The sequence below is a fragment of the Nanorana parkeri genome, unplaced genomic scaffold (genome assembly GCF_000935625.1).
Source record: "Nanorana parkeri isolate BGI_ZX_2015 unplaced genomic scaffold, ASM93562v1 scaffold190, whole genome shotgun sequence".
Classification (NCBI taxonomy): Eukaryota; Metazoa; Chordata; class Amphibia; order Anura; family Dicroglossidae; genus Nanorana; species Nanorana parkeri.
The window spans coordinates 168,704-191,476 of record NW_017306458.1 but is presented as its reverse complement, the minus strand read 5'-3'; the positions used below and the strand labels follow the sequence as shown (position 1 = coordinate 191,476).

At 41.9% G+C, this 22,773-nt stretch overlaps 1 protein-coding gene across 2 annotated transcripts in view; it reads left to right on the top strand.

Moving 5' to 3' along the window:
- The window catches only part of RNF157 (ring finger protein 157), a 79,003-nt gene extending 60,865 nt beyond the window's left edge, over positions 1-18,138 (top strand). Inside the window, exons 16-21 of one of the 2 annotated variants that reach the window (XM_018555291.1) lie at positions 4,097-4,296; positions 4,374-4,427; positions 6,789-6,834; positions 7,888-7,983; positions 15,039-15,079; positions 17,693-17,768. In XM_018555291.1, the coding sequence (XP_018410793.1) occupies positions 4,097-4,296; positions 4,374-4,427; positions 6,789-6,834; positions 7,888-7,983; positions 15,039-15,079 (437 nt within the window). In that variant the 3' untranslated portion in view covers positions 17,693-17,768. Of the gene's footprint in view, positions 1-4,096; positions 4,297-4,373; positions 4,428-6,788; positions 6,835-7,887; positions 7,984-15,038; positions 15,080-17,692 lie in introns of both variants that reach the window. The other variant, XM_018555290.1, reaches the window with a different exon arrangement.
- The last annotated feature ends 4,635 nt before the right edge of the window (positions 18,139-22,773 follow it).

The following is a 22,773-nucleotide window of genomic DNA, read 5'->3' as shown; positions in this document are numbered from 1 at the left end:
CAGCATGTGTGCAAAATGATACCACGTACCTGGTTTTATCATCCAGCACTATGGTGCTTCATGGACAGTCTCCCTCTACATACTCTGCTTTTGTCAGTTTGAGTGTCAGAGGGTTCCCCCCGTGATAGGATAACCCATCAGATAGTGTTAAGGGAGCCAAAAGCGTCAGAAGTATACTACTGAAATAAAACATAGTGCCACCTTTTAAAGGTTTTTTTTTTTTAATTTTTGCACATTCTGAACTTCCATGAGAAAGTATCGTAGAAGGAAAATCCTTTGTTTCAGCACCAAGATATCTGCATTGTAAGACGGGTACTGGTAAGGTTCAGTTTCACGTTTTAAGCTACTGTTACGCTAAAGTGTATGTCAGTACAAAAAGAACATATGCAGTACATCTCTGCAATACATGCACATTCCCAATGTTTTATATCTTTAACACCTGTACACTGCCTATGGACCAGAGCAATTTTTACATTCCTGCTATGGGCTATTGATTCAGAAGTAACTTTGTCATTACCTAGGATAAAGTTTTTTATATATATATATATATATAAACAGACAAGGTTTTCTTTTGGTGATATTGTCTTGTAAATATGATTATTTTTTTTTTGTGTGTAATCCATGGACAAAAAAATAATAAAACTACAAACAAATGCACTTTTTATCTACTTGTATCAGTGTTAGTTTAAAAAAAATAGTGTTACTGTAGATAAAGGAATACGTTTTATTCTATTATTTGTCACATTTAAAAATGACACTAAAATTATGATTCCGGTACAAAGCATTGTAGTTATTTACATATGAAATAAAGGGTTTTCTCTTCTTCAATCTTGTGCTGTTTTTTTAATGCGACACTTAAAACAAATTGCAAGAAAATTATTGGTTAAGGGGAGGAGGGGAAAAGGAATTAATTTGGTCTCATTATGGTAAACAAAGTGTTAACAAGGAGTTAAATAAGAACACATTTTATATTTAAAATGTTTTAATTTTTTTTTATTTGTCAGGTTGTTTTAACTGACATCATTTTGAAGATTAAAGTGACATTAACTCAGAAGTTAAATCTTAAAAATCCCTAAATCTTAAAGTACCCTAACTATTAGCAAAAATGTATCTTATTTATTATTTATCACTCGGCTGTAGATCCTCAAATCATCTCTGAATTGGTGCTGACACTGTTCTTCCTTCTGGAGGGTGGCTACCTTTTGTCCCCCATGGTCCCTGTGTGTGTTGTAAAGTAGCCACCACTCCAAGCTCGCTCCCGTGATGGACTACAATATAAATACAAATTAGTAAACCAAATGTAGCATTGTAGTCCATCACAGGACTACAATTCCTGTTTGGCCCGACAACACAGTGTAGGGCTGCAACAACTAATCGATTAAATCGATTATAAACAATAATGGGAATCGATGTCAACAATTCTCAATATTGATTCGTTGATTCCCCTGCCGCCACTCTGCTCCTCGTTCTCCTCCCCGCTGGTGCTGGCTGCAGTGGTCTGTGTCCCTTTCAATCCCCGCTGCTCTCCCCACCTGTATCGGCAGAGGCAGCGAGGACACAGACCACTGCAGCCGGCACCAGCGCGGCACAAGAGACTGCGATGATTCTGCAGTCCTCCACTGCTGCTCCGTTTCTCCTCCTCTGCCCGCCCTGTTCCTCCTCCTCTGCTAGCCCCATTCCTCCTCCTCTGCCCGTCCCACTCCTCCTCCTCTGCCCGTCCCATTCCTCCTCCTCTGCCCGTCCCATTCCGCCTCCTCTGCCCGTCCAGTTTCCCCTCCTCTGCCCGTCCCGTTTCCTTTTCTGCTCCTCCGTGCCCCCTCACCTGCCGGTGTTCTATCAATCCTTCGGAGAGATTAATAGAACACCTGCGTCAAGTCTACAATCAGCGGCTGGAAACAATAGCCATCTTGCTATTGGATATTTTAAATTGCAATAGTCGGCTGGCTATTGCACCCGCCTACTGCCTGCTGTCAATCAGCAGAGGAGGACCTGAAGAAGAACTTTCTCCTTTAGTTCCCTTCTTTGCTGATTGACAGCAGGCAGTGGGCGGGTGCAACAGCCAGCCTGCTATTGGCTATTGCAATTTAAAATAGCCAATAGGAGGCTGGCTATTGCTCCCAGCCACTGCATGCTGTATTTACATTCAGCTGCCTCAGCAGGCAGCTGACATTCTCCAGTGAAGTGGAAAGGCAACACTAGGGGTATAATAAAAATTCAAAATAAATAAAAAAAGAATAAAAAGTGAAATAAAATAAAAAATACCCCCCAAAAAGTTTAAAGTCCCCTTACCCCGCAAACGTGAGCATAGTAACGGAAACGCAATTCGGGGGCACCTATGTATGAAAACAACAATTGCGCTACACATGTCAGGTATCGCCGCGTGCGCCAGAGTGAGAGCAATAATTTTCGGCCACTATTCATGGCTAACTCTAAAATGATGACCGGGATTATATTTATTTTAAATAAAAGTTTGGTTATTTTATTATGTTTGAGTTTTACAATTCACATTATTTTAAATCTATGAAACTAATTTAAATGTCTAATAATACATACAATTATTTCAATATAAAACAAGGTGGAAAAAGTAACTTTTGGTTTCGGCCTGACAAATTCTACTGCGGGATGTGCGCTGTGGTGCCATTCATTTCAATGGCACCCCAAAAACGCCTCCTGCCCATAGTGTGATCACCTGCAGTGGAACGTACAATACTGCAATGCCGTGCGTTCCAGAGCCGTGCGATTGCAAAAAATGTGCATACTGTTTTATTCTGCAGTAAACTTTGTTTGTAACACTACATTTGTGTATTTTATTGTAAATAAAAGATGTTTTTTTTTCTTTAACCGATTAATTGGAAACAATAATTGGCTGACTAGTCGTTAATGAAAATAATCGTTAGTTGCAGCCCTAACACAGTGACTCTGGGGCACTTTAATCTCAAGTAGTGTTATTAGCCCTGCCCATTTCTCTCTTGCTGGACTACAGAACATCCCTCCCTCTTCTAATTTCTATAACATAAGGGAGAGCTGTTTAATGGTTCAGCGTAGAGCTGGGCACAGCTGATAGCTGTGTCAGCTAAAACTGGATGTTAGGAGCTCCCTGTATTTCTGGCACAATTAGCAGATATTGTTCTGTTCTATCTTTAAAACTGCTCCATGTATGGCAGGTATGTACTGAAATGTTTTTTGTCCAGACGTACACTTTAACTTTCTGTCTCAGTGACAGTGGTCACAGAATAGAACATTATAAAAATCTTCCTAGTGGGGACCATTTTTTTGCAAACAGTTCCTAGAAATATGTAAGGATGTATAGCAGTGTGCAAAGGGTAAATTCAGAATTTTCAGTGTTTAATAGTCATACCATAGCACCTGATGCAAGATATATATACACAGTATATACATATGTGTGTGTATATAATATTGGTACTCGCACTCAATGCCAAAAAAACGGTATCGGTGCATCCCTGATAATTATATATATATAATTTGATTTGAGGGCAGACATCTCTCCATTTGTATAACATACAGCAATAAAAACTTGACATAGATTGTAACCCTTCCATAATCCATTAAGAAGAAGTAAAGTATTGCCTGGACAAATGAATCAATAGATGAGTTACATTTATAATTTATTACTCTAATTTTCAATTCACCCAAATCCTTTCACCCAACAAAATGAGTCCTGGGCATTCTTTCTGAAAAATAGCCCACTGAATGTAGATGCTTCTATTTCTTGTAGTAGTGGTTTGTTTTTTCTTCTTGGGTGGGTCATTAGATCTATTTCTTTTGCGTTTGCATTGTTCGTTGCTATGAATGAAACATTTTACACCAGCTTTGAGAATTCTGTTGCTTTATGCTTCTGTAACCATTTAACTGTACTCCTCACCCGTCCCTTTTCTGCCCATCTCTCACCCCCGCCACACACTGATTTACTCCTGTACCTCTGCTTCCCATTCTTTGCTCTGCGTCTCTCCCTTCTCTGTACCCTGTACTGTAATCCTCACTTCTCATCTTTTTCATCTGTTTCCCCCTCTTTTGTCTTATCCATCGTTGTCACTACTTCCTTCATTGCCCCATTCCACCCTCATCTCTTGCGCAGACCCTTTGAGCAGTAGCCTGGCACAGTCCGTAATGTCCATGGCCTCGTCCCACAGCCAGCAGTCCCAGTTCAGCACAGACACAGTGTCCTCCATGTCTGGCTCCTACACAGCTGGCGTGATGGAGGAGGAGGAGGAGGAAGAGGGGATCACGCCATCACCTCCAGTGGCACCCAGCGGATCCCCATCAGAAGAGGGAGAGGTAAGATCCTGCATTGCTTTCAGCACCATTCATTGATTGCGCAATATATACTAACCATCTACATGCTTCTCTTACAGCTATCACCTGAGGGGCACTTTGTGACTGTGTCTGCAGATGAAATGGATGCAGAGGTATACCCCCATTGCTGCTTGGGTAGGAGAGGGAGGGGTTGATAGACAGGAGCCAGAATCCAAAATTACATAGCTATGTTTGAGCGCTTGGAGAGCACTGTGGTAACGTGTATTAAAATGTACACTACTGCAATGCTTGTCAACCAATATGTCCAAGTGTGGTGCAAATGATGGTGAATGGCACCCCCAACACACTACACTGTAGTGGCCAGGACATGTCAACACACACAGAAATAAGGTTCACATGCATTTTTTGGTGTGTTGTGGTGTGTTGGCCACCTCTTGAAAAAAAAATGAGTTACCCTAACGCAACAAACATGTGGTAACACAATGGTAGGGTGTGAATCCAGCCTTTATGCTTTGTTAGTTAGTGGCAGGCTTGCAATACACAGCCTGTTAAAACTCACCCATGCCCCCTACCATGAAATAAGAATAGTCTGTGTTCCTCCGTAACAACTATTTGGATCCAAACTACTATTCCGGTGAAGGCTGCAGGGAAGGAGGATATGGTATTTACTAGGCAAAACAGACAGTGCTTATTCCTGACACTGATCAGTAAGGCCCGCTGATCTAATTTGACATATTCCTCAAATTCAGTACGACATAATGTAATAATCCTTTGCTAATGCATGTATTTTTCTGACAGTAACTGCTAACTATTGCAGAAACTTCAGATCCTAGGAAGGAATAAAGGTACCATTTGAAACTAATTAGTAATGATTTGCTTTCCAACTTCTATATTTTTAAGATTTATGAATAGAGCAGGCAGTGATTAAACCCTGTCAGGCTCAATTCCCTATGCTATAATGATCATTATTTCCTAAAACGAACACTGTTTTCAAGTATATCTAAAGCACTTTATTTTATATGGATACAGAATATAGGTGCACCCTAATGGAATTTGTGAAACTGAAAATAACAATAAATGTCATACCGAAACCGAATTTTTTTTTCACATTTAAAAAAATATTTTTTAATTAAATATTTTTATTTTTTTGCGTTTTACTGCTGGGGGCTTCGGGGGAAATATCTAAACAGATCCCTGATATTTTCCTTTTAAAATTCAAAAAGAGATTGAGAACACAGAGTCCTTAATCTCTTTTCATTCAGCCCCTGTTATAAATGAACAGGAATCCTCTATACTGAGTGTTCCTGTCCATTCATAACTTGTGGAGATAGTATGTTTACCATGTCCACAATCATGAATGAACAGGAAGTGATGTAGATTACTTCCCATTCATTCATAATTGGGGACCCAGTAAACATACGATGTCCTCAATTATTTACAAATACTCAGCAATCACTGATCATTGAGTGCTTATACACGCTCTCTATCCTGACACGCTGTCACAGGAGGATCAGCGAGCGGTGTGGGAAAGCTCGATCTCTTGTGACAGCTGACTCCTCCCCTGCACCTCCAATGACAGCTGCCTCCGCCCCCACACCACAGCTTTTCATCCTGATTTTGTCACAGCCGAGTGGGGCGGTGCGGGAGGAGACCCCGGCCTCTTGTGACACGCAGGCCGCTCACAACGCTCTCCTTCCCGCACCGCTCGGCCTCCTGTGACAGTTTCTCTCTTCCCCGATGGACGCTGCACTATGTCAGAGGAGACAGAGCAGCGCCCAGCCGGGAGCAGAGAAACCAGGCATGCACCACAATTTCGCCTGAAAGATGGCACTTTCCGCATTTTGCCAAAAGTGCCATTTTTGGCCAATATGTTTCGGCGGCCGAAATTTCAGTGCATCCCCAATAGAGAAGATAATGATTCCTGTCAGGCTGTTTTATTGTGTTCTTTTGGGGAATTTCCCTTCACTTCCTGTACCAGAAACACAACAACGTCAGAGGAAATTTCTCTGAGGTAAGAAGAAATCTCCCGTTAGACAGTTGTCAGTAAAACAGGTGCCCCCATTAGAAAATGACCCCTCACTTCCTTTGCAAGTGTCAGAACTACAGAACTCCTCATCTCTGTAACATGGGGTATGTGTTCTGTAGTTTACAAGAATAACAGGAAACAATGCTAAACTGACTGAAGCAAAGAGCACAAGGAGTTATCATCTTACAGTTTTTTTGTCATGATTTAATTGCACATGGCTTTGTTCAGATGGGGCAATCTGGCATTCCTGCAGCAGGAACCTACGGGTTCCAGCAACAGGAATCCCAGGGGTCCCCATTCAGATGTGGCTTCATCTGTAAGTGTCAGTCCACATGTAATTGTATATGATATGATTACATGCAGTTTGGAATAGATCACTGTCCCTGGATGCATCTATCCTGCATCCAGCAACAATCATCTGTTCCAAGCCACATGAAATTATATGCACTCACTGATGTCATGTTGTCTTTTTCTGGGTTTTTTTCAGGGAAATGTCACAGAAGAGGAATTTGCATCTCCAGAAGAGGATGACGGTAACGCTCTCAGTATTTACGCCGATGAATATGTTCCATGTACTGCTTTAGTCTTTTCATGGTGCCACCATTTATGTGTTAAATGATTTACTAATCCACTGGGGTCTAGCAATTATTACACATCTGGTAAGGAATGCTATGACCCCATACAACCAGCAGAATCTTAAAGAGAACCAGTCATTAAGGGGCATTTGTATTAATCTGAATCTCTGTTCTTGAATTGTTTTAATAATGTAGCACAACCTCCCGGGGATTACTTTGCATTGTTTGTGTGTATTCCCCTTGTCAGTGCAAAAGAGTCAGATTATAAGGGCCGGCATCTGTTTTGTTCATGTAAAACTGTTTTTGCATACCCATAAAGATCTACAGGAATGGAAAGCGTGCTTGAAACAGGTCATATACAGGTCAGAAAGAGGTCATCTGCAGGTTAATTGAATCTGTCATTGAATTCTGAATGATCTCAGAAGTATCTGAAACTGATATCAAACTGATGCCATCAACCCAAGGCCCATTGACACAGACCCAATGGCCCTTTCGTATGTCCTGTCTGAGCTCATTGCTAACAACTGACATTTAAAACTGTAATATAACAAAGGTGCTGTCAGGATTGATGAAAAAAACAAAGGGTTAATTAAATGACAGTTTTACCCTTCTTCTGCAGGCCAGACTGAGTGTTAGTTAAGAGAACTGCATTGAGGCCCAAGACTAGTCTATAGTGGCCTTACAGAATGACACTGGGTTGATGTTTCTGCTGACAGGGAGAGTATACAAGTGTATAACGGCACACACACCTATCTCTGAAAGGTAAGGTGGCACAAGACATTAAGTATATTACAAATGCCCGAACCTGGACTGGTACTATTTAATATCTTGCTGGTTATTCGTAATATGCATGTACAGACCACTCCTGCATGGCATCATTATTGCAGTTGACAACTCTCTTCCTCTTCTTACTGTGCACACAAGATTCCTAGGCTAATATATGTTGGGCAGTCTGTCTGTAAAAAAAAAAAAAAATCGCGCCCACCTCTAACTTCCTTAACTCTGTTGCAGGGCAGAGGACTGGCAGAGAGTGTGATAATAACAATGCAGCTCATGTCACACTGGACGCTCTGGACAATGTGCGGGGCTCTGATGGCTGCCTGGCCGGTGAGTGGCTGCCTCCTGAACATGAACTCTCCCTCCCCACCCCAATCCCTTATAATGGTTTCTCTCACCAAGCAAACCTGAACAGTCTCAGATAGCAGTGAGTGGGGGAAGCGCCGCTCATTATCCCTCCAGTAACTCTAGGTGTTTCACTCTTCCCTGTCTGTCCTCTCCTAATCTTATCCACATTCATTCCTTTAACTTTGCTGGATGTCTTTTCTTTCTCATATTCCTACATGGAGTTTTCTTTCCATTTTCATTCGCTACTTTATTTTATACCACCTTCCCATTTATGTCCTTTTTAAGTTTGCTGACTTCATGGCAATGATGTCAGTAAAAGCACTTGAGGTGTAACAAAGCCAAGTTATAGGTGATATTCCCAAAAATGGGGCAGATATCCCTAGAAGTAATGAATCGGCCATCTTACAGAAATTGGGTGCGTTTTGCAAAAGTATCTTCTGTGCAGTTTACAATGGCACCTTAAAACACACCTGTCATGAGTGAAATACACTATATTGCCAATAGTATTGGGACGCCCATCCAAGTCCTTGGATTCAGGTGTTCCGAGAAATTTCCTTGGTACTAAATATTCCATGGTCAATTGTTAATGGTGTTATAACAAAGTGGAAGCAACTGGCACTAACAGCAACTCGGCCACCAAGTGGTAGGCCACGTAAAATGACAGAGCGGGGTCAGCCATGCTGAAGCGCACAGTGCGCAGATGTAGCCAACTGTCTGCAGAGTCAATAGCTACAGACCTCCAAACTTTGTGTGGCCTTCAGATTGGCACTACAACAGTGCTTGGAGAGCTTCATGGGATGGGTCTCCATGGCCGAGCAGCTGCATCCAAGCCTTACATCACTAAGTCCAATGCAAAGCGTCGGATGCAGTGGTGTAAAGCACGTCGCCACTGGACTCTAGAGAAGTGGAGATGTGTTCTCTGGAGTGACTAATCACGCTTCTCTGTCTCTGGCAATCCGATGGACGTGTCTGGGTTTGGCGGTTGCCAGGAGAACGTTACTTGCCTGACTGCATTGTGCCAAGTGTAAAGTTTGGTGGAGGGAGGGTTATGGTGTGGGGTTGTTTTTCAGGGGTTGGGCTTGGCCCCTTAGTTCCAGTGAAGGGAACTCCTGAGGCTTCAGCATACCAAGACATTTTGAACAATTTCATGCTCCCAACTTTGTGGGAACAGTTTGGGGATGGGCCCCTTCCTGTTCCAACATGACTGCGCACCAGTGCACAAAGCAAGGTCCATAAAGACATGGGTGAGCGAGTTTGGGGTGGAGAAACTTGACTGGCCTGCACAGAGTCCTGACCTCAACCAGATAGAACACCTTTGGGATGAATTAGAGTGGAGACTGCGAGCCAGGCCTTCTTGTCCAATGGACTCTGGGCTATGGACTCCTTCCCCACCACCATGTGACAGGCTGGGCCAATCACAAGGTCCCTGGCTCTGCCACATTGGAGAGGGCCAGTTAGTCACATGTTTACCCTGGACACGGGTATTTCAGTTCATTCGCATTGATTAAAATGGAGCAAGGAATTGTGATAGTGGGGCGGCCTATTTCTTTGCCCCACATGGGCAATAGAAAGGCAGATTACCTAGTCCGAGACCTGGAAAAACCATACAGCCAATGTTTTGGGACAGACGATTAGCTCATACTTCTTTCTAGTCCATGACTCACCAAGCAGTGAAAGATGGGGACAGATGACAGTACCACAACTTATACATTTAGGAATAAGTAATCAATGGCGGCTTCCATATTTCTATCTCCAGAGGTTCCTTTAATTGTTTTGTGGTTATCTTTACCAATTGTCTTTGCATCTTTGTCAATATGCCCACTCTGCATTTCCCGGACACTGTAGGCCTTTCGAAAAGTGTCTTAAGAAAGGACACTTCCTGCTGTACATTCCAACTATTCCAATGTTTCCTTGCATGTGTCTAGTGCAGAATATGAGAACATGGTTGTTAGGGGAAAAAGAATGGTCCTTCAGTCTCTGGCTCTAGCCCTTGTTTTTTCCACTTTCTATACTTTGTGTTTTAAGTTGCTTTCTTTCCAGTTTTGCTCATCTAGTCACTTTCTTTTTTCACAATTCTTTTGTGTATTTTTTATTCTATATTTGCTTTTCCTGTCCCTGTATCTCACTATGTCACTTAACTGCTGTAAAAGTTCATGTTCACTATGTGTCAGCTGTGCTCACTGCTTCCTGCTCGGCCTGACCCTGCTACCCATCTGCCCCCTGTGGCAGCCCACCTGTACCTTGGCATGTCCCTACAATAAGCCTGCAGCACCCTTTAGGCTTTCTGCGCTACTGGTGCTTTGAAGCATAGTACCTGTTAAAAAGCTTTTGCTGCATGCGGCAAGACATGGCGGGACAAGCTATTTGTAGCACTGCAAAGATAGTTTACTCATTTCACTTATAACAACTGTTGTTTGTCCTAACAAATATTAAGCTGAAAATATTGATCCTTATGACAGATAACACACATGTTATAACTTAGTGAATCAAGCTTAATATTAGATTCTGACCTGCACAGGGTTATGACAGTTGGGGGGATGAAAGTTTGACCTTGGGATTGTAAAGACAGTTGCTACTGTACACTGATACATGAATCTTTTTGAGATAAGTCTACACTTAGGTTGGGAGATGGGATATTCCAGTGCTCACTCACCAAGTTAGTCCACCCTTAGGTTGGGAGATGAGATATACCAGTGCTCACACAGCAAGTCCACCCTTAGATTGGGAGATGGGATATCCCAGTGCTCACTCACCAAGTAAGTCCACCCTTTGGTTGGGATACGGGATATCCTAGTGCTCAGTCCCCAAGTAAGTCCACCCTTAGGTTGAGACGTGGCATATCCCAGTGCCCACTCAACAAGTAAGTCCACCCTTAGGTTGAGAGATAGGATATCCCACTGCCCACTCATCAAGTAAGTTCAGCCTTAGGTTGGGAGATGGGATATCCCTGTGCTTAATCACCAAGTAAGTTCACCCTTAGGTTGGGAGATGGGAAATCCCAGTGCCCACTTTCCAAGTATGTGCACCCTTAGGTTGGTAGATGATATATGGGATATCCTGTGTTCACTCACAAAGTAAGTCCACCATTGGGTTAAGAGATGGGATATCCCAGTGCTCACTTGCCACGTCCATACTTAGCTTGGAATATGGAAAATCCCAGTGCTTACTCACCAAGTAAGTCCACTCTTTGGTTAAGAGATGGGATATCCCAGTGCTCACTAACCAATTAAGTCCACCCTTAGGTTGGGAGATGGGTTGAAGAATTTACAACAGCTGATCATGTTGTTGGCAGATGTCTAAATTTAAGTTTTAGCACTGTGTTGGACCACAATAGACGAAGTCAAATTGTCACTACCATCTTTCCCACGCCATTATTTGTGGAAAACTTTTTATGGTCTGCCTGTCTTCAGTAATTTTTATGCTAATGTTTAATATGTCCCAACAGTTTTTGGAGCTTCTGTACCAGCTGAAAATGCTGTTTTGGGTTTGATTATGGCTAAACATCTTGTCTCCAAATGATGCCTGTAATGCAGGCAGGCTGTTGAATTATAGGTTAATATTAAATATTGCATCTAGATTTAGTCTGAAGGTACCTGTGTATAAACACTGCTGAAGTCTCAGGAAATCGTTTGTTTACCTAACATTCACATCCACCTTTTCCTGTACATCAGAAACATATTCCAAGTGAATGCAATCATGTACCTGACCTCTTGGGGTTATCTAATGCTCTGTTCACTCCATACACAATCATATTTTAGTATAACTGTATGGTATGACAATTTGATTCCAAATGTGGTTAGCTGCTCCTTGTTTTAAAATAAGTTATATGAAATAAATAATTTAAAGGTAAAGTTAATAAAGGTCAGTATTGTATTTTTAATAGCTAAAGGGCAAGCTTATAAAGGTCAAGGAAATAAACATAATAACATACAGTGGCTTCCAAAAGTATTCAAACCCCCTTCGCATTTTTGCAATTTTGTTGCATTACCACCTGGATTTTTATTTTGATTACATGTAATGGACATACACAAAATAGTCCAAAATGGTGAAAAGTGAAATCAAGAAAATAACTTGTTTAAAAAAATTATAAAAAACAGAAAAGTGGTGTGTGCATATCTATTCCCACCTTTGCTACGAAGCCCGTACATAAGATCTGCTGAAACCAATTACCTGCAGAAGTCACATAATTAGTTTAAAAAAAGACCATCTGAATGCAATGTAAGTGTCACATGATCTCCGTATAAATACACCTGTTCTAAAAGGCCCCCAGAGTCTGCAGAACCACTGAGCAAGGGGCACCACCAAGCAAGCAGCACCACGATGACCAAGGAGCTCTTAAAAGAAGTCAGGGACAAAGTTTGGAGAAGTACAGACTAGGGTGGAGTTATACAAAAATATCCGAAACATTGAACATCCAATGAAGCATCATTAAATCCATTATTAAAAAATGGAAAGAATATGGTGCCACAACAAACCTGCCAAGAGAGGGCCGCCCACCAAAACTCACTGACCAGGCAAGGAGTGCATTAATCAGAGAGGCAACAAAGAGACCAAAGATAACCCTGAGGGAGCTGCAAAGCTTCACAGCAGAGATTGGAGTATCTGTCCATAGGACCACTTTCAGCCGTACACTCCACAGAGCTGGCCTGGAAGAGTGGCTAAATCCATTGCTTACAGAAAAAAATAAGCAAACAAGTTTGCTGTTCGCCAAATGTCATGTGGGAGACTCCTCAGACATATGGAAGAAGGTACTCTGGTCAGATGAGATTAAAATTGAGCTTTTTGGCCTTCAAGGGAAATAATGCTATGTCTGGCGCAAACCCAAGAACTCTCATCACCCCGAGAACACCATCCCCACAGTGAAGCATGGTGGTGGCAGCATCATACTGTGGGGATGTTTTTCATCAGCATGGACTGGCAAACTGGTCAGAATTGAAGGAATGATGGATGGCGCTAAATTCAGGGAAATTCTTGAGGGAAACCTGTTTCGGTCTCCCAGAAATTTGAGACTGGGATGGAGGTTCACCTTCCATCAGGACAATGACCCTAAGCATACTGCTAAAGCAACACTCGAGTGGTTTAAGTGGAAACATTTAAATGTTTTGTGATGGCATAGTCTAAGCCCAAATCTCAATCCTATTGAAAATCTGTGGCATGACCTAAAGATTGCTGTACACCATCAAAACCCATCCAACTTGAAGGAGCTGGAGCAGTTTTGCCTTGAAGAATAGGCAATGTAATTACTGCAAAAAGTGGCTCTACAAAGTATTGATGCGGGGGGCGGGGGGGAATAGTTATGCACTCTCAAGTTTTCGTTTTTTTTGTTTTATTGCCTGTTTGTATCATTGTATTTGTAATATTTTGCATCTTCAAAGTGGTAGCCATGTTGAGTAAATCAAATGATACAAACCTCCAATTAATCCATTTTAATGCAACAAAATAGGAAAAATGCCAAGGGAGGTGAATACGTTTGCAAGCCACTGTGGATGTGAGGTAAAGATGTAGTGAAAAGTTTAGCTAAAGTAAAGCAAAAAAAACTATGCACACGTGCGTCACACGTGTGCACATATGTGTACTGGGCTGACATCCCCAATACCAGCTTTATGTTGGGGAGGGAAAACCAAGGAAAGTAAATCCAACCTGTGTAGTGCCCCACACAAAGTAAAAGCAAATGTGCCTTGCAGGATAGCTAGAGACAGAGCAGTGGTCACCTGACCCACCCAAAAAAATTACCGAACCATCATCATTTGTATGTTGTCTGTCAACAGAGGACCTCCCTTACATGTTAAAGAATACATTGCCCCTCCATTGGGCCCTTGTTATTCCGGAGTTGCTAGCAGTGCTCTAACAGTGCTTAGTTGGAATAGCTGAGGCATCCTGGAGCCAGATTTAATAGAGATTCAATGTCTGATTAACTATGGTAACTCTAGGGGAGAGTTCAGAGCTTCTTTATCTGCGTGGCCTGGCACATTTATGACCCTAAAGATGAGATATCTACTGCAAGTAGTTGTTGGATGGCCTTTTGCAGCTAAAATTCATCTAATACCACAAAAGTCAACACTGTATTATCTATCTGGAGTTAGTCTTTAACTGCCTTGTGGTCCCTTCCCCGAGTATATGGCAGAAGAAATAGGTTAATAATGGAATATAAAAATGAACAAAATTGGGAAAAGAAGCATTTCTTGAAGCTGGCCAGTCAAGTTACGTTCTGCTCCAATGCTGTGCTTTATATTTATCTACAACTGTGTAGGGCAGGGGTCTCAAACCTCCGGCCCTCCAGCTGTGGTGAAACTACAAATCCCATGATGCATCTCTCTTCGGGAGTCATGTCTGTGGCTGTGAGAATGTTGCAATGCCTCATGGGATTTGTAGTTCCACCACAGCTGGAGGGCCGGAGGTTTGAGACCCCTGGTGTAGTGTAAGGCCTACATGAATGGGTATCGGTAATCTTTTTTTCTGTAGGATTGCCTTGTGTCGTTTTTGGTAAATCTAAACAGAGATTGTACGGTCAAATTGGAACATGTGACCAGACTATGGACATTTTAGTATGCACTGTACATATCCTTAACAAGCAGTAAATGAGCTTTACAAGGCCTCACCGACCTCAGCTGCAGATCTATAGAACAAATCATTCACAAAGCTCACAGCAGAAGGACTGATGTTGTCTAAGGCTCTGGGTTTACATTCGGGGCTGCGGAGTCTCTGCTGGGAGGGGTGAGCAAAAGCTGAGAAAACTACTTAAAGGACTTCACAGCAAAAGCACAGAACATTAGAGATGAATTGCTCCACAGTTCCTGCAGCTACAGAGGTCAGTAAAGGGGCTTGTTTTAAAGCCCATTTACTGTATCTTAATGAATATGTCAATACTTTAATGTCCGTACCCTGACCACAGGTTCACTTTAAGGCTGCTGTCCCACTTGTCTGCTTAAATATGTGCTTTCTTCATCTCTGTTGTCCATTCTCCTATCTGCTTACTTCTGCTTCAGTCTCTTCTCTACCACTGTCTTCTTGTGTCTTTCTCTTCCGCCCATCCGCAGTGGCTGTTCCGGACCCCCAGCCCATACCGATTGGAGATTAGGTAGGACATAGTTTGACGGTTTCAATTAAAAAAAGTGCACATTCTGGTCATTATTAAAGAGCTTTCAACACTCCACACTTTTCCCATTGTTATGAACCATTAAAGTGTCACCGTATATACAAAATATGTATACATCCTTGGGCTGCAGATGCAAGGGGCAATTTTTCAAAAGATTCAATTAAAATTTGAAAGTCTAAGCTTATGAATGATGGTTAGAAAATGGAGACATTAATCATAATGATTTTCTGGCTTGTTGGCAGTGGCGGAACTACCACCATAGCGACCGATGCGGTCACTTGAGGAGTGAGCTGCTTGATCAAGATGATCGAGCGGCAGACGGGTCTGCGGATCTGTGCGTGGCCGAGCGGAGGATCGGTAAATATCAGTGATATTTACCGATCCTCCGTGTGCAGCACAAAAACTGGAGTGATCTTCTGTAAATAACTGGGGACACCTAGTACTATGTGTCCCCAGTTATGAATGAACAGGATGTGATTTACATCACTTCCTGTTCATTCATGAATTTCTCAATGGAGAGTAGCACTCACTATAGCGGCTTCTCCCCATTCAGAAACTGGTTGATGGTAAGTATTTTACTATCAGCAGAATGAATGGGAAGCCTCTGTACTGAGTGCTATCCATTCAAATTGAGTGCTGAGGCTGCAGAAAAAGAAATTGAGGACTCTGTGTCTTCTATTTCAAAAGTGAAATGTTAGGGGTCTGTTTAGACCCCAGATATTTCACCGTAGCCCCCCCTCCCCCAACAGTAAAAAAAAAAGCACAAACCCCCCTCCCCTACACACACATACCATACACGTGCACCATTTTGTGGTGTATGCCAGGCACATGTGCTGCAGTGCGTTGTTAGAACGCATTGCAGTGCATGATTTTTTTGCAAAAAAACATTAGTTTAACTGTGGCAGCGCATGGCAAAGCTTTGTGACGCATTGCCATGCGTTGTGATACCTTGTGTTGCAATTAAATATATGCCTGTATAATTTTATCATAACACAAACACCAACACAGCCAGGGCCGGATTTACTCTCTCTGCCGCCCCAAGGCCAGGTCCTGTGATGCGCACCACCCAAATATTTTTTCTTTTCTTACTCTACTGTTTCTTAATTTTTTTGAACTTTTTTTATCACTTTTTATTTTTTTATTTAATTAATTCTTATTTTTTTATTATTTATTTCATTATTTTTTTATCAATTTAATTTTTTTTAGATTTTTATTTATCTTATTTACTTTTTATACTTATCTTATTATTGTTTATTTTTTTTAATTATTTTCTTATTTTTTAATAATTTGTTTCTTTTTTTACTTTTTAATTACCTTTTTATTTTATTATTTCATATAATTTTTTTATTTTTATTTATTTACATTTTTTATCAATTTCATTTTTTTCACCTAACTTTATTAACAATCCCCTGTGTAATAGCAATTGGAGGTGACAGGTTCTCTTTATTGACCCTGTCACCTCCAATACAGGAGTTCTAGCACAGTACTGTGCTGGAACTCCTGTGACAGGTGAGAGAGGAAGAGCACAGCTCGCCCCTCTCACTGTCTACACGAAGCGGCAGGGTTACTTATAACCCTGCCGCTCTGCTCAATGCAGTGAGAGACTCGGGACTCGGCGGCGGAGGACGGAACCAAAGGAGAGAGGTATGTGCAGGGGGGAGGGGAGGAGGCTGCACACATGTAAACGAAAAATCGTCGGCCTCACTCTACATTCAGTCCTGCTTGTACAAAGGAGGACTGAATGTAGAGAGGGCACCTTCCCCACAAGGACACCGCTGCCGCCCTGAGGCCGGGTCTCGGTGGCCTTGTGGGGAATCCGGGCCTGAACACAGTGCAAAAACGTCAAGGTTGTGGGGCCCATACAAAATTTTGCTGTGGGGCCCTGGGATTTCTAGTTACGCCCCTGCTTGTTGGGTAGATATTTTTGAGAATGGCTATGCAGACAACTGCTTAGAGTACAGTAGATATCTGCAACTCTTCAAAGGCCTGGAAAAACTAGGTCATAAAACCTGATCACAGAATGTAAATCTCTGTTGTTTATTAGCTTACAGTCCTTCCAATATCAAATGTTCTCATAATTACCATTGAATCTTCTTAAAAACTGTCCATATATATATATATATATCAGTTTTACAGTTTTAACAGACGTGGAAAACATTTGTTTTTAATTTGCTCAGATTTCCTTTATACCTTCAGAAAAGCACAATAATTGTAGACTATATTTTCCATTTCTGTGGTTATCGCAGCATGTTGTAGTTAATAGAATGGGCCTTATGAATGACCTTTTGTGCATTGCCTTCAGCAACCAATCGGATCCTTCCTTACATGTTTCTGGCCTAGGATAATAAATGATAGGGAGAGTCTTATTGGCTGTGACGGTTCTTTGTCCACTTTCATATAAAAGCCTCAGTAGTGTGCATTAGTTATGTAGAGTCTTATTGTAATGTTCAGTATCCTTTTTTCTTACCCAGCTGAGAGTATTTCATGCTGATGCTATTATCCGCCCATCATTTCCATTCTAAGCATTACATGTCTACATCTCATTGATTTCTTTCTGTCTGGTTAATATAAAACGTCCTGCCCTTTTTTCCTTAGATGGCTGTTACCCTGGTATTCCTGCACAGAAGAGGAGGCATCCATACCATATGTCGGACACTTGTATCTCTCTGCAGGAGGTGGGAGACGGACAAGGTCGGCTGGGTGCTCAAGATGTGTGATGACTCTTCTCTCTAAGCCTTGCTGCTTGCTCCATGGACACGTCTCACAGATAAGCTCGCACACCCATCAAAGTCGCTCAGGACTCAGTACTGACTATACCCCGTGCCAGCTTTCATCCCCTACCTTGTTTCACGCTGCAGCTTTAAGCAGGTCGACATTTTCACCCACTGCCTTTGCAGGATGGTGGTTCCTGCCCTCTTCATGTTTTGTGTGTGAATCCTGGACTAGTGGAGCCTGGCACTGACTATGCCGAAACATGCACTACATTATGTAATATGTGACATTGCTGAATCTGTTCCAGCAGAGATTGGTGACGATTGTTCATTGTTCTAGAAGTGTATGGTGCATATCTGCCCACTATAACATCGCCAACTGCTGTACACTCCAGTAAGTAGCAGTTCCCATTGTTCGCTGCTGTAAAGGATGGCATGGGGGTTATAAACTGATGTGCAACTGAATGCACCATTTTATATTGAGGTCGCCTAGTAATGCCTGTTCTGAATCTCTGGGGAAAAAAAAGAATTCATAGAGAAGAGTGATCGTACTTAAAGTGAAACTCCAGTTTTTGTGAAAACACGCCTTAGGCTCCACTATACAGATTGCAATAGTTGGTCACAAACTTTCCTGCTTTTGTTCTGTGGCATTAGATGTGCAATGCCAGTGCACTTGCTCACATATTCCTAGATGAGCGGTATGGGGGACAGTCTGCCTTCGCTTTAATCCTGTGAGTTTGTTCAGTTTTGTAGTAAGGAGCATTGCATCCCAGAGCCCCTATAGGTGTACAACACCGTCTACATGTATCTCACCAAAGATGACATCCCCATTGCAGTTTACTCAAGGCTATGACACCTTATTGAGTCGAGGTTCTGTGCAGCCTTCTGGGTAAGGTAGTGAGCCAGTTATGGAAGGATAAGTATAATGAGATAACCTGCCCTGAATGATAAAATTGTTTGTATTGTAGTCATACAACTACAATTGAAACTGGAGTTTTCCTTTTAATCATGTGACCTGTGTATAGATGGCAGATCCAGTGTTGTAGGTATGAATGAGAGTTGAGTCATTTGTCATAAGGCCAGTAGTGTCAGTAATATGAATGGAGGAGCTCTGTTGAGCCATGTATGATGGAGTGCCAGTACTCGATTTCTTCTATGTGAAGAGCATAGCACTGCCAGGGAACATAAATAATACTTTATTGTTTGTTTTCTTCTATGATCTGAGCCTTTTCTGCATCAATTCCGCCAACACTGACCAGTAATGAAAATTGGAGCCAAGGAACAATGTCTTTACTGCTAGCAAGTAATTAGATGCTGGCTTCTGGTCTGATCTGGGATGTGGCTGCTATGTGGAAGGTCCTGATTACTTTTTGCAGCGTTTATGTCAGTGAGCCATAATGACCTGGCTGCTTTGCATTATTTTTGGCAGTAATAGATTCATGTTCCACTTGAAATGTGCTTGCTGGTTTGCCAGCAAGAGGCTAATTTTATATCAGATGCCTAAATATGATTCATTTTTGTTCATGTTACCTGCATGGTTCTGGATAAGAGCTTAGTTGCCAGTTCTGTTCATAAAGGGAACCAGTCACAATAGGGCATATGCAAGAAACAAGTAGTTAAGTCTTAAAGGACACTTTTACTTTAAAGTAACACTAAATTTAGGAGTTAAATCTTAGAAATGCATTCAAGTATCTTAACTAATAACAAAAATGTATCTTATTTGTGTATCACTCTGCTGTAGATCATCAAATCATTTCTGAATTGGTGCCGACACTGTCCTTACATCTGGAGGGTGGCTACTTTTGTTCCCCATGGTCCCTGTGTGTGTTGTAAAGTAGCCACTCCAAGCTCACTCTTGTGAGTACAGTCTCATGTTTAGTTTACTAATTTGTATTGAGATTGAAGTCCATCCCAGGAGTGAGCTTGGCACGGTGGCTACTTTACAACACACACAGGGACCATGAGGAACAAAAGTAGCCACCCTCCAGAAGGAAGGACAGTGTCGGCACCAATTCAGAGATGATTTGAGGATCTACAGTCGAGTGATACACAAATAAGACACATTTTTGTTAATAGTTAAGGTACTTGTATGCATTTTTGACATGCAACTCCTGCAATTAGTGTCACTTGAAGTGAAAGTCGTCCTTTATAGATCCCCCTTTCTTTCCTATTGAAATTTCCTTTGGGTAAATACTTGGCTGCAGCCCCACTCATAAGATCTTCACTTCAAAACAGTCCCAGCCTGCCATGTATGTGTTTTGCAATCCCCATTCAGAGCCATGAATGGGTCCGTGCTCGTAATCCAAATGGAGAGCCATCCACAAAGTACAAGTGAAGTTGTTCTTTAAAGCCCAATTGAAGTTGTTATGTAAAGTACATAGATACAATGAACATGCATAGAAAAGTTATTCACAAAAGGGTGGAGAGTTTGGAGAAGGCAGGAGAAGTGAACAATCTAGAACAACATAGCTGATTTGGAAACATTCTCCAGTTCAGCTATGTTGTCCTAGATTGTTCACTCCCCCTGCCTTCTCCGAACTCTCCACCCTTTTGTGAATAACCCTGTAAATGTATTTACGTTCTTAGTTATTTATTAAAGCCCCAGTGCCAGACCAAACTTCATCACAGGGCACATTATTGGATACTCAGTTCTACAGTGATTGGGAGGAAGCAAAAGGGTTGTTATAGGTGACAACGCTGAATCTCAGAATATGCGGCGATGCAGAGCAGGCTGACAATTTTAAATGCAGGCCATTCAGTGTTGTCACCCTGCTGGAGGAAGAGGGAGTCACTGGCAAGATCACCAGGTATTTCAATATATGTTATTCTACATCAAATGTAAATTTGTATACAATGGAACCATTTTATTATAAATTATGTTTGCACAGTTTCTTTTTCTTTTTAAATGAGTGTACAGTTTTGCTTTGAACCCAATCACTAAAACTTTATATAAGCTTCCACGTGTTATTGAACTTTTAAAAGTTATTTCAATCTTTTAAAATCTGCAGCTTTTCATTCAAATAAAACCTGGTGATCCCACCATTAGTGTACTTGTTCAGACACTTCTTGTTATGGGGTGGCAAACTGTTTTGCAGCTTTGTTCCTGTGTCCACAAACATTGCACAGGCATGGCCCAGCATTGTCATTATCAGGATGCAGATGCTGATCAACAGTGTATAATCGAGTCTGGTGCGAGTGCATGTAGACAGGAAGTGGCTGAAAGGGGCTCCAGGAGATCAGCACTAAGATGTAAAAGAAGCATATACAAAAGGCAAAAACTGTATTTTATTTTATTTTTTAAAAACCCGCCATGGCAGTTGTTTGATACTCAGTGTTTCCGCAAACTAATTATTATGTATTATTGGTTTAGATCCTCTTTAATATTGGTATTTAAGCTCAATACTTTTGCTCTAAGAAAGAGGTCGGTATGTTTAAATCCTTCTGGCCCTAATAGCGCAGTATTTCAGCCTTTCCGACAGTGTATCTCAGTAAATGTATTCTAGGCATAACATAGGCATTTTTATAGCTACAGATCATGCATAGAAGCACCACTTTAGATTTTCCTCGCATTTCCAGTGTTTTAGGGCGTCTGTGGGTGGGTGTTGCTTTTCTGCATTTAAACTGGATTTGAAACGCACGTCAAATGTCAGCCAACAGATTCCCATTGACTTGAATGGATTAGTGTGGATGACAGTTCAGAGGCCATGTTTATCTTACTGTGCATTGCAATTCTTCAGACGCAGCGTGTCCTACTGAGATTTGTTTGAATTGCAGACAAAGCTGGTCAAACGCTGTGTTTTTCATTTGAATGCATGCGTTTGAGCAGTGCTGTATTAGAATGGAAACTGCTGCATTTGGCAAGAACACCCATCCACACGAGCCCTTACACACAAAGCTGATCACCAAATTCATTGTATGGTACAGCAGGGGAATGTTCTGAAGACAGGATTGCTAGGGCCGTATTAAAGAAGGTAGGGGCTACTTGTAACTGTACTTCTGTATTTTGGAGTGGAGTGAGGAGGGTTTGGAACCCTGGCAGGACAATCATCAACAAGCATGGCTCTAGAGAGCCACGTTTGGCTTGATAGCCAAACTGTCAGACTCACCAGCCAGGGTGAATTTTCCATATAGTCCTATGGAGAGGGCACTGTATATATTATTTTGCCTACTGTGGATGTTGTATAGAGGGTGGTGAGTAGTTAGAACGCTGTACACAGCCTGCTATAGCTGTTCCAGGGGTAGGTGGAGATCTCGAGGTCAGAGAGGGTTACTGCATTCTGGGTAGGATTTTATATGTTGTTACACCCACTCTCAGGAGTGATGCCCACCTGGTCTTATACTTACCTTCAGCCCCGACCTTCACTGTACAGATGCTGTGTACTGCGCATGCGCACCATGGCACCATTCCTTCCTATCAACTGAATAAACCATACTCGAAGTGAGCACTTGAAGCGGCCATGAGTATGAATTTACAATGGGAACGAATGAGGCTGTGGGGGCAACTCAGCTGTACTTAAAAATACTTTTATTATGGATCAATTCCTTATCTAGAAATTCAGGCCTCAAAGATTTTGGTTTACAAATCTCATACATGTACCTTTAACTAGTAACAAAAATGTATCTTATTTGTGTATCACTCGGCTGTAGATCCTCAAATCATCTCTGATTTCATACTTCCTTCTGGGGGGCGGCTACTTTTGTTCCCTGTGGTCCCTGTGTGTGTTGTAAAGTAGCCACCGGTCCAAGCTCTCTCCCATGATGAACCACAATCTCACTGTTAGTTTACTAATTTGTATTGAGATTGTAGTCCATAACGGGAGTGAGCTTGGAGCGGTGACACACAGGGACAATGGGGGAACAGAAGTAGCCACCCCCCAGAAGGAAGGACAGTGGAGATGATTGGAGGATCTACAGCCGAGTGATACACAAATAGGATACACTTTTGTTAATGGGTAAGATATTTGG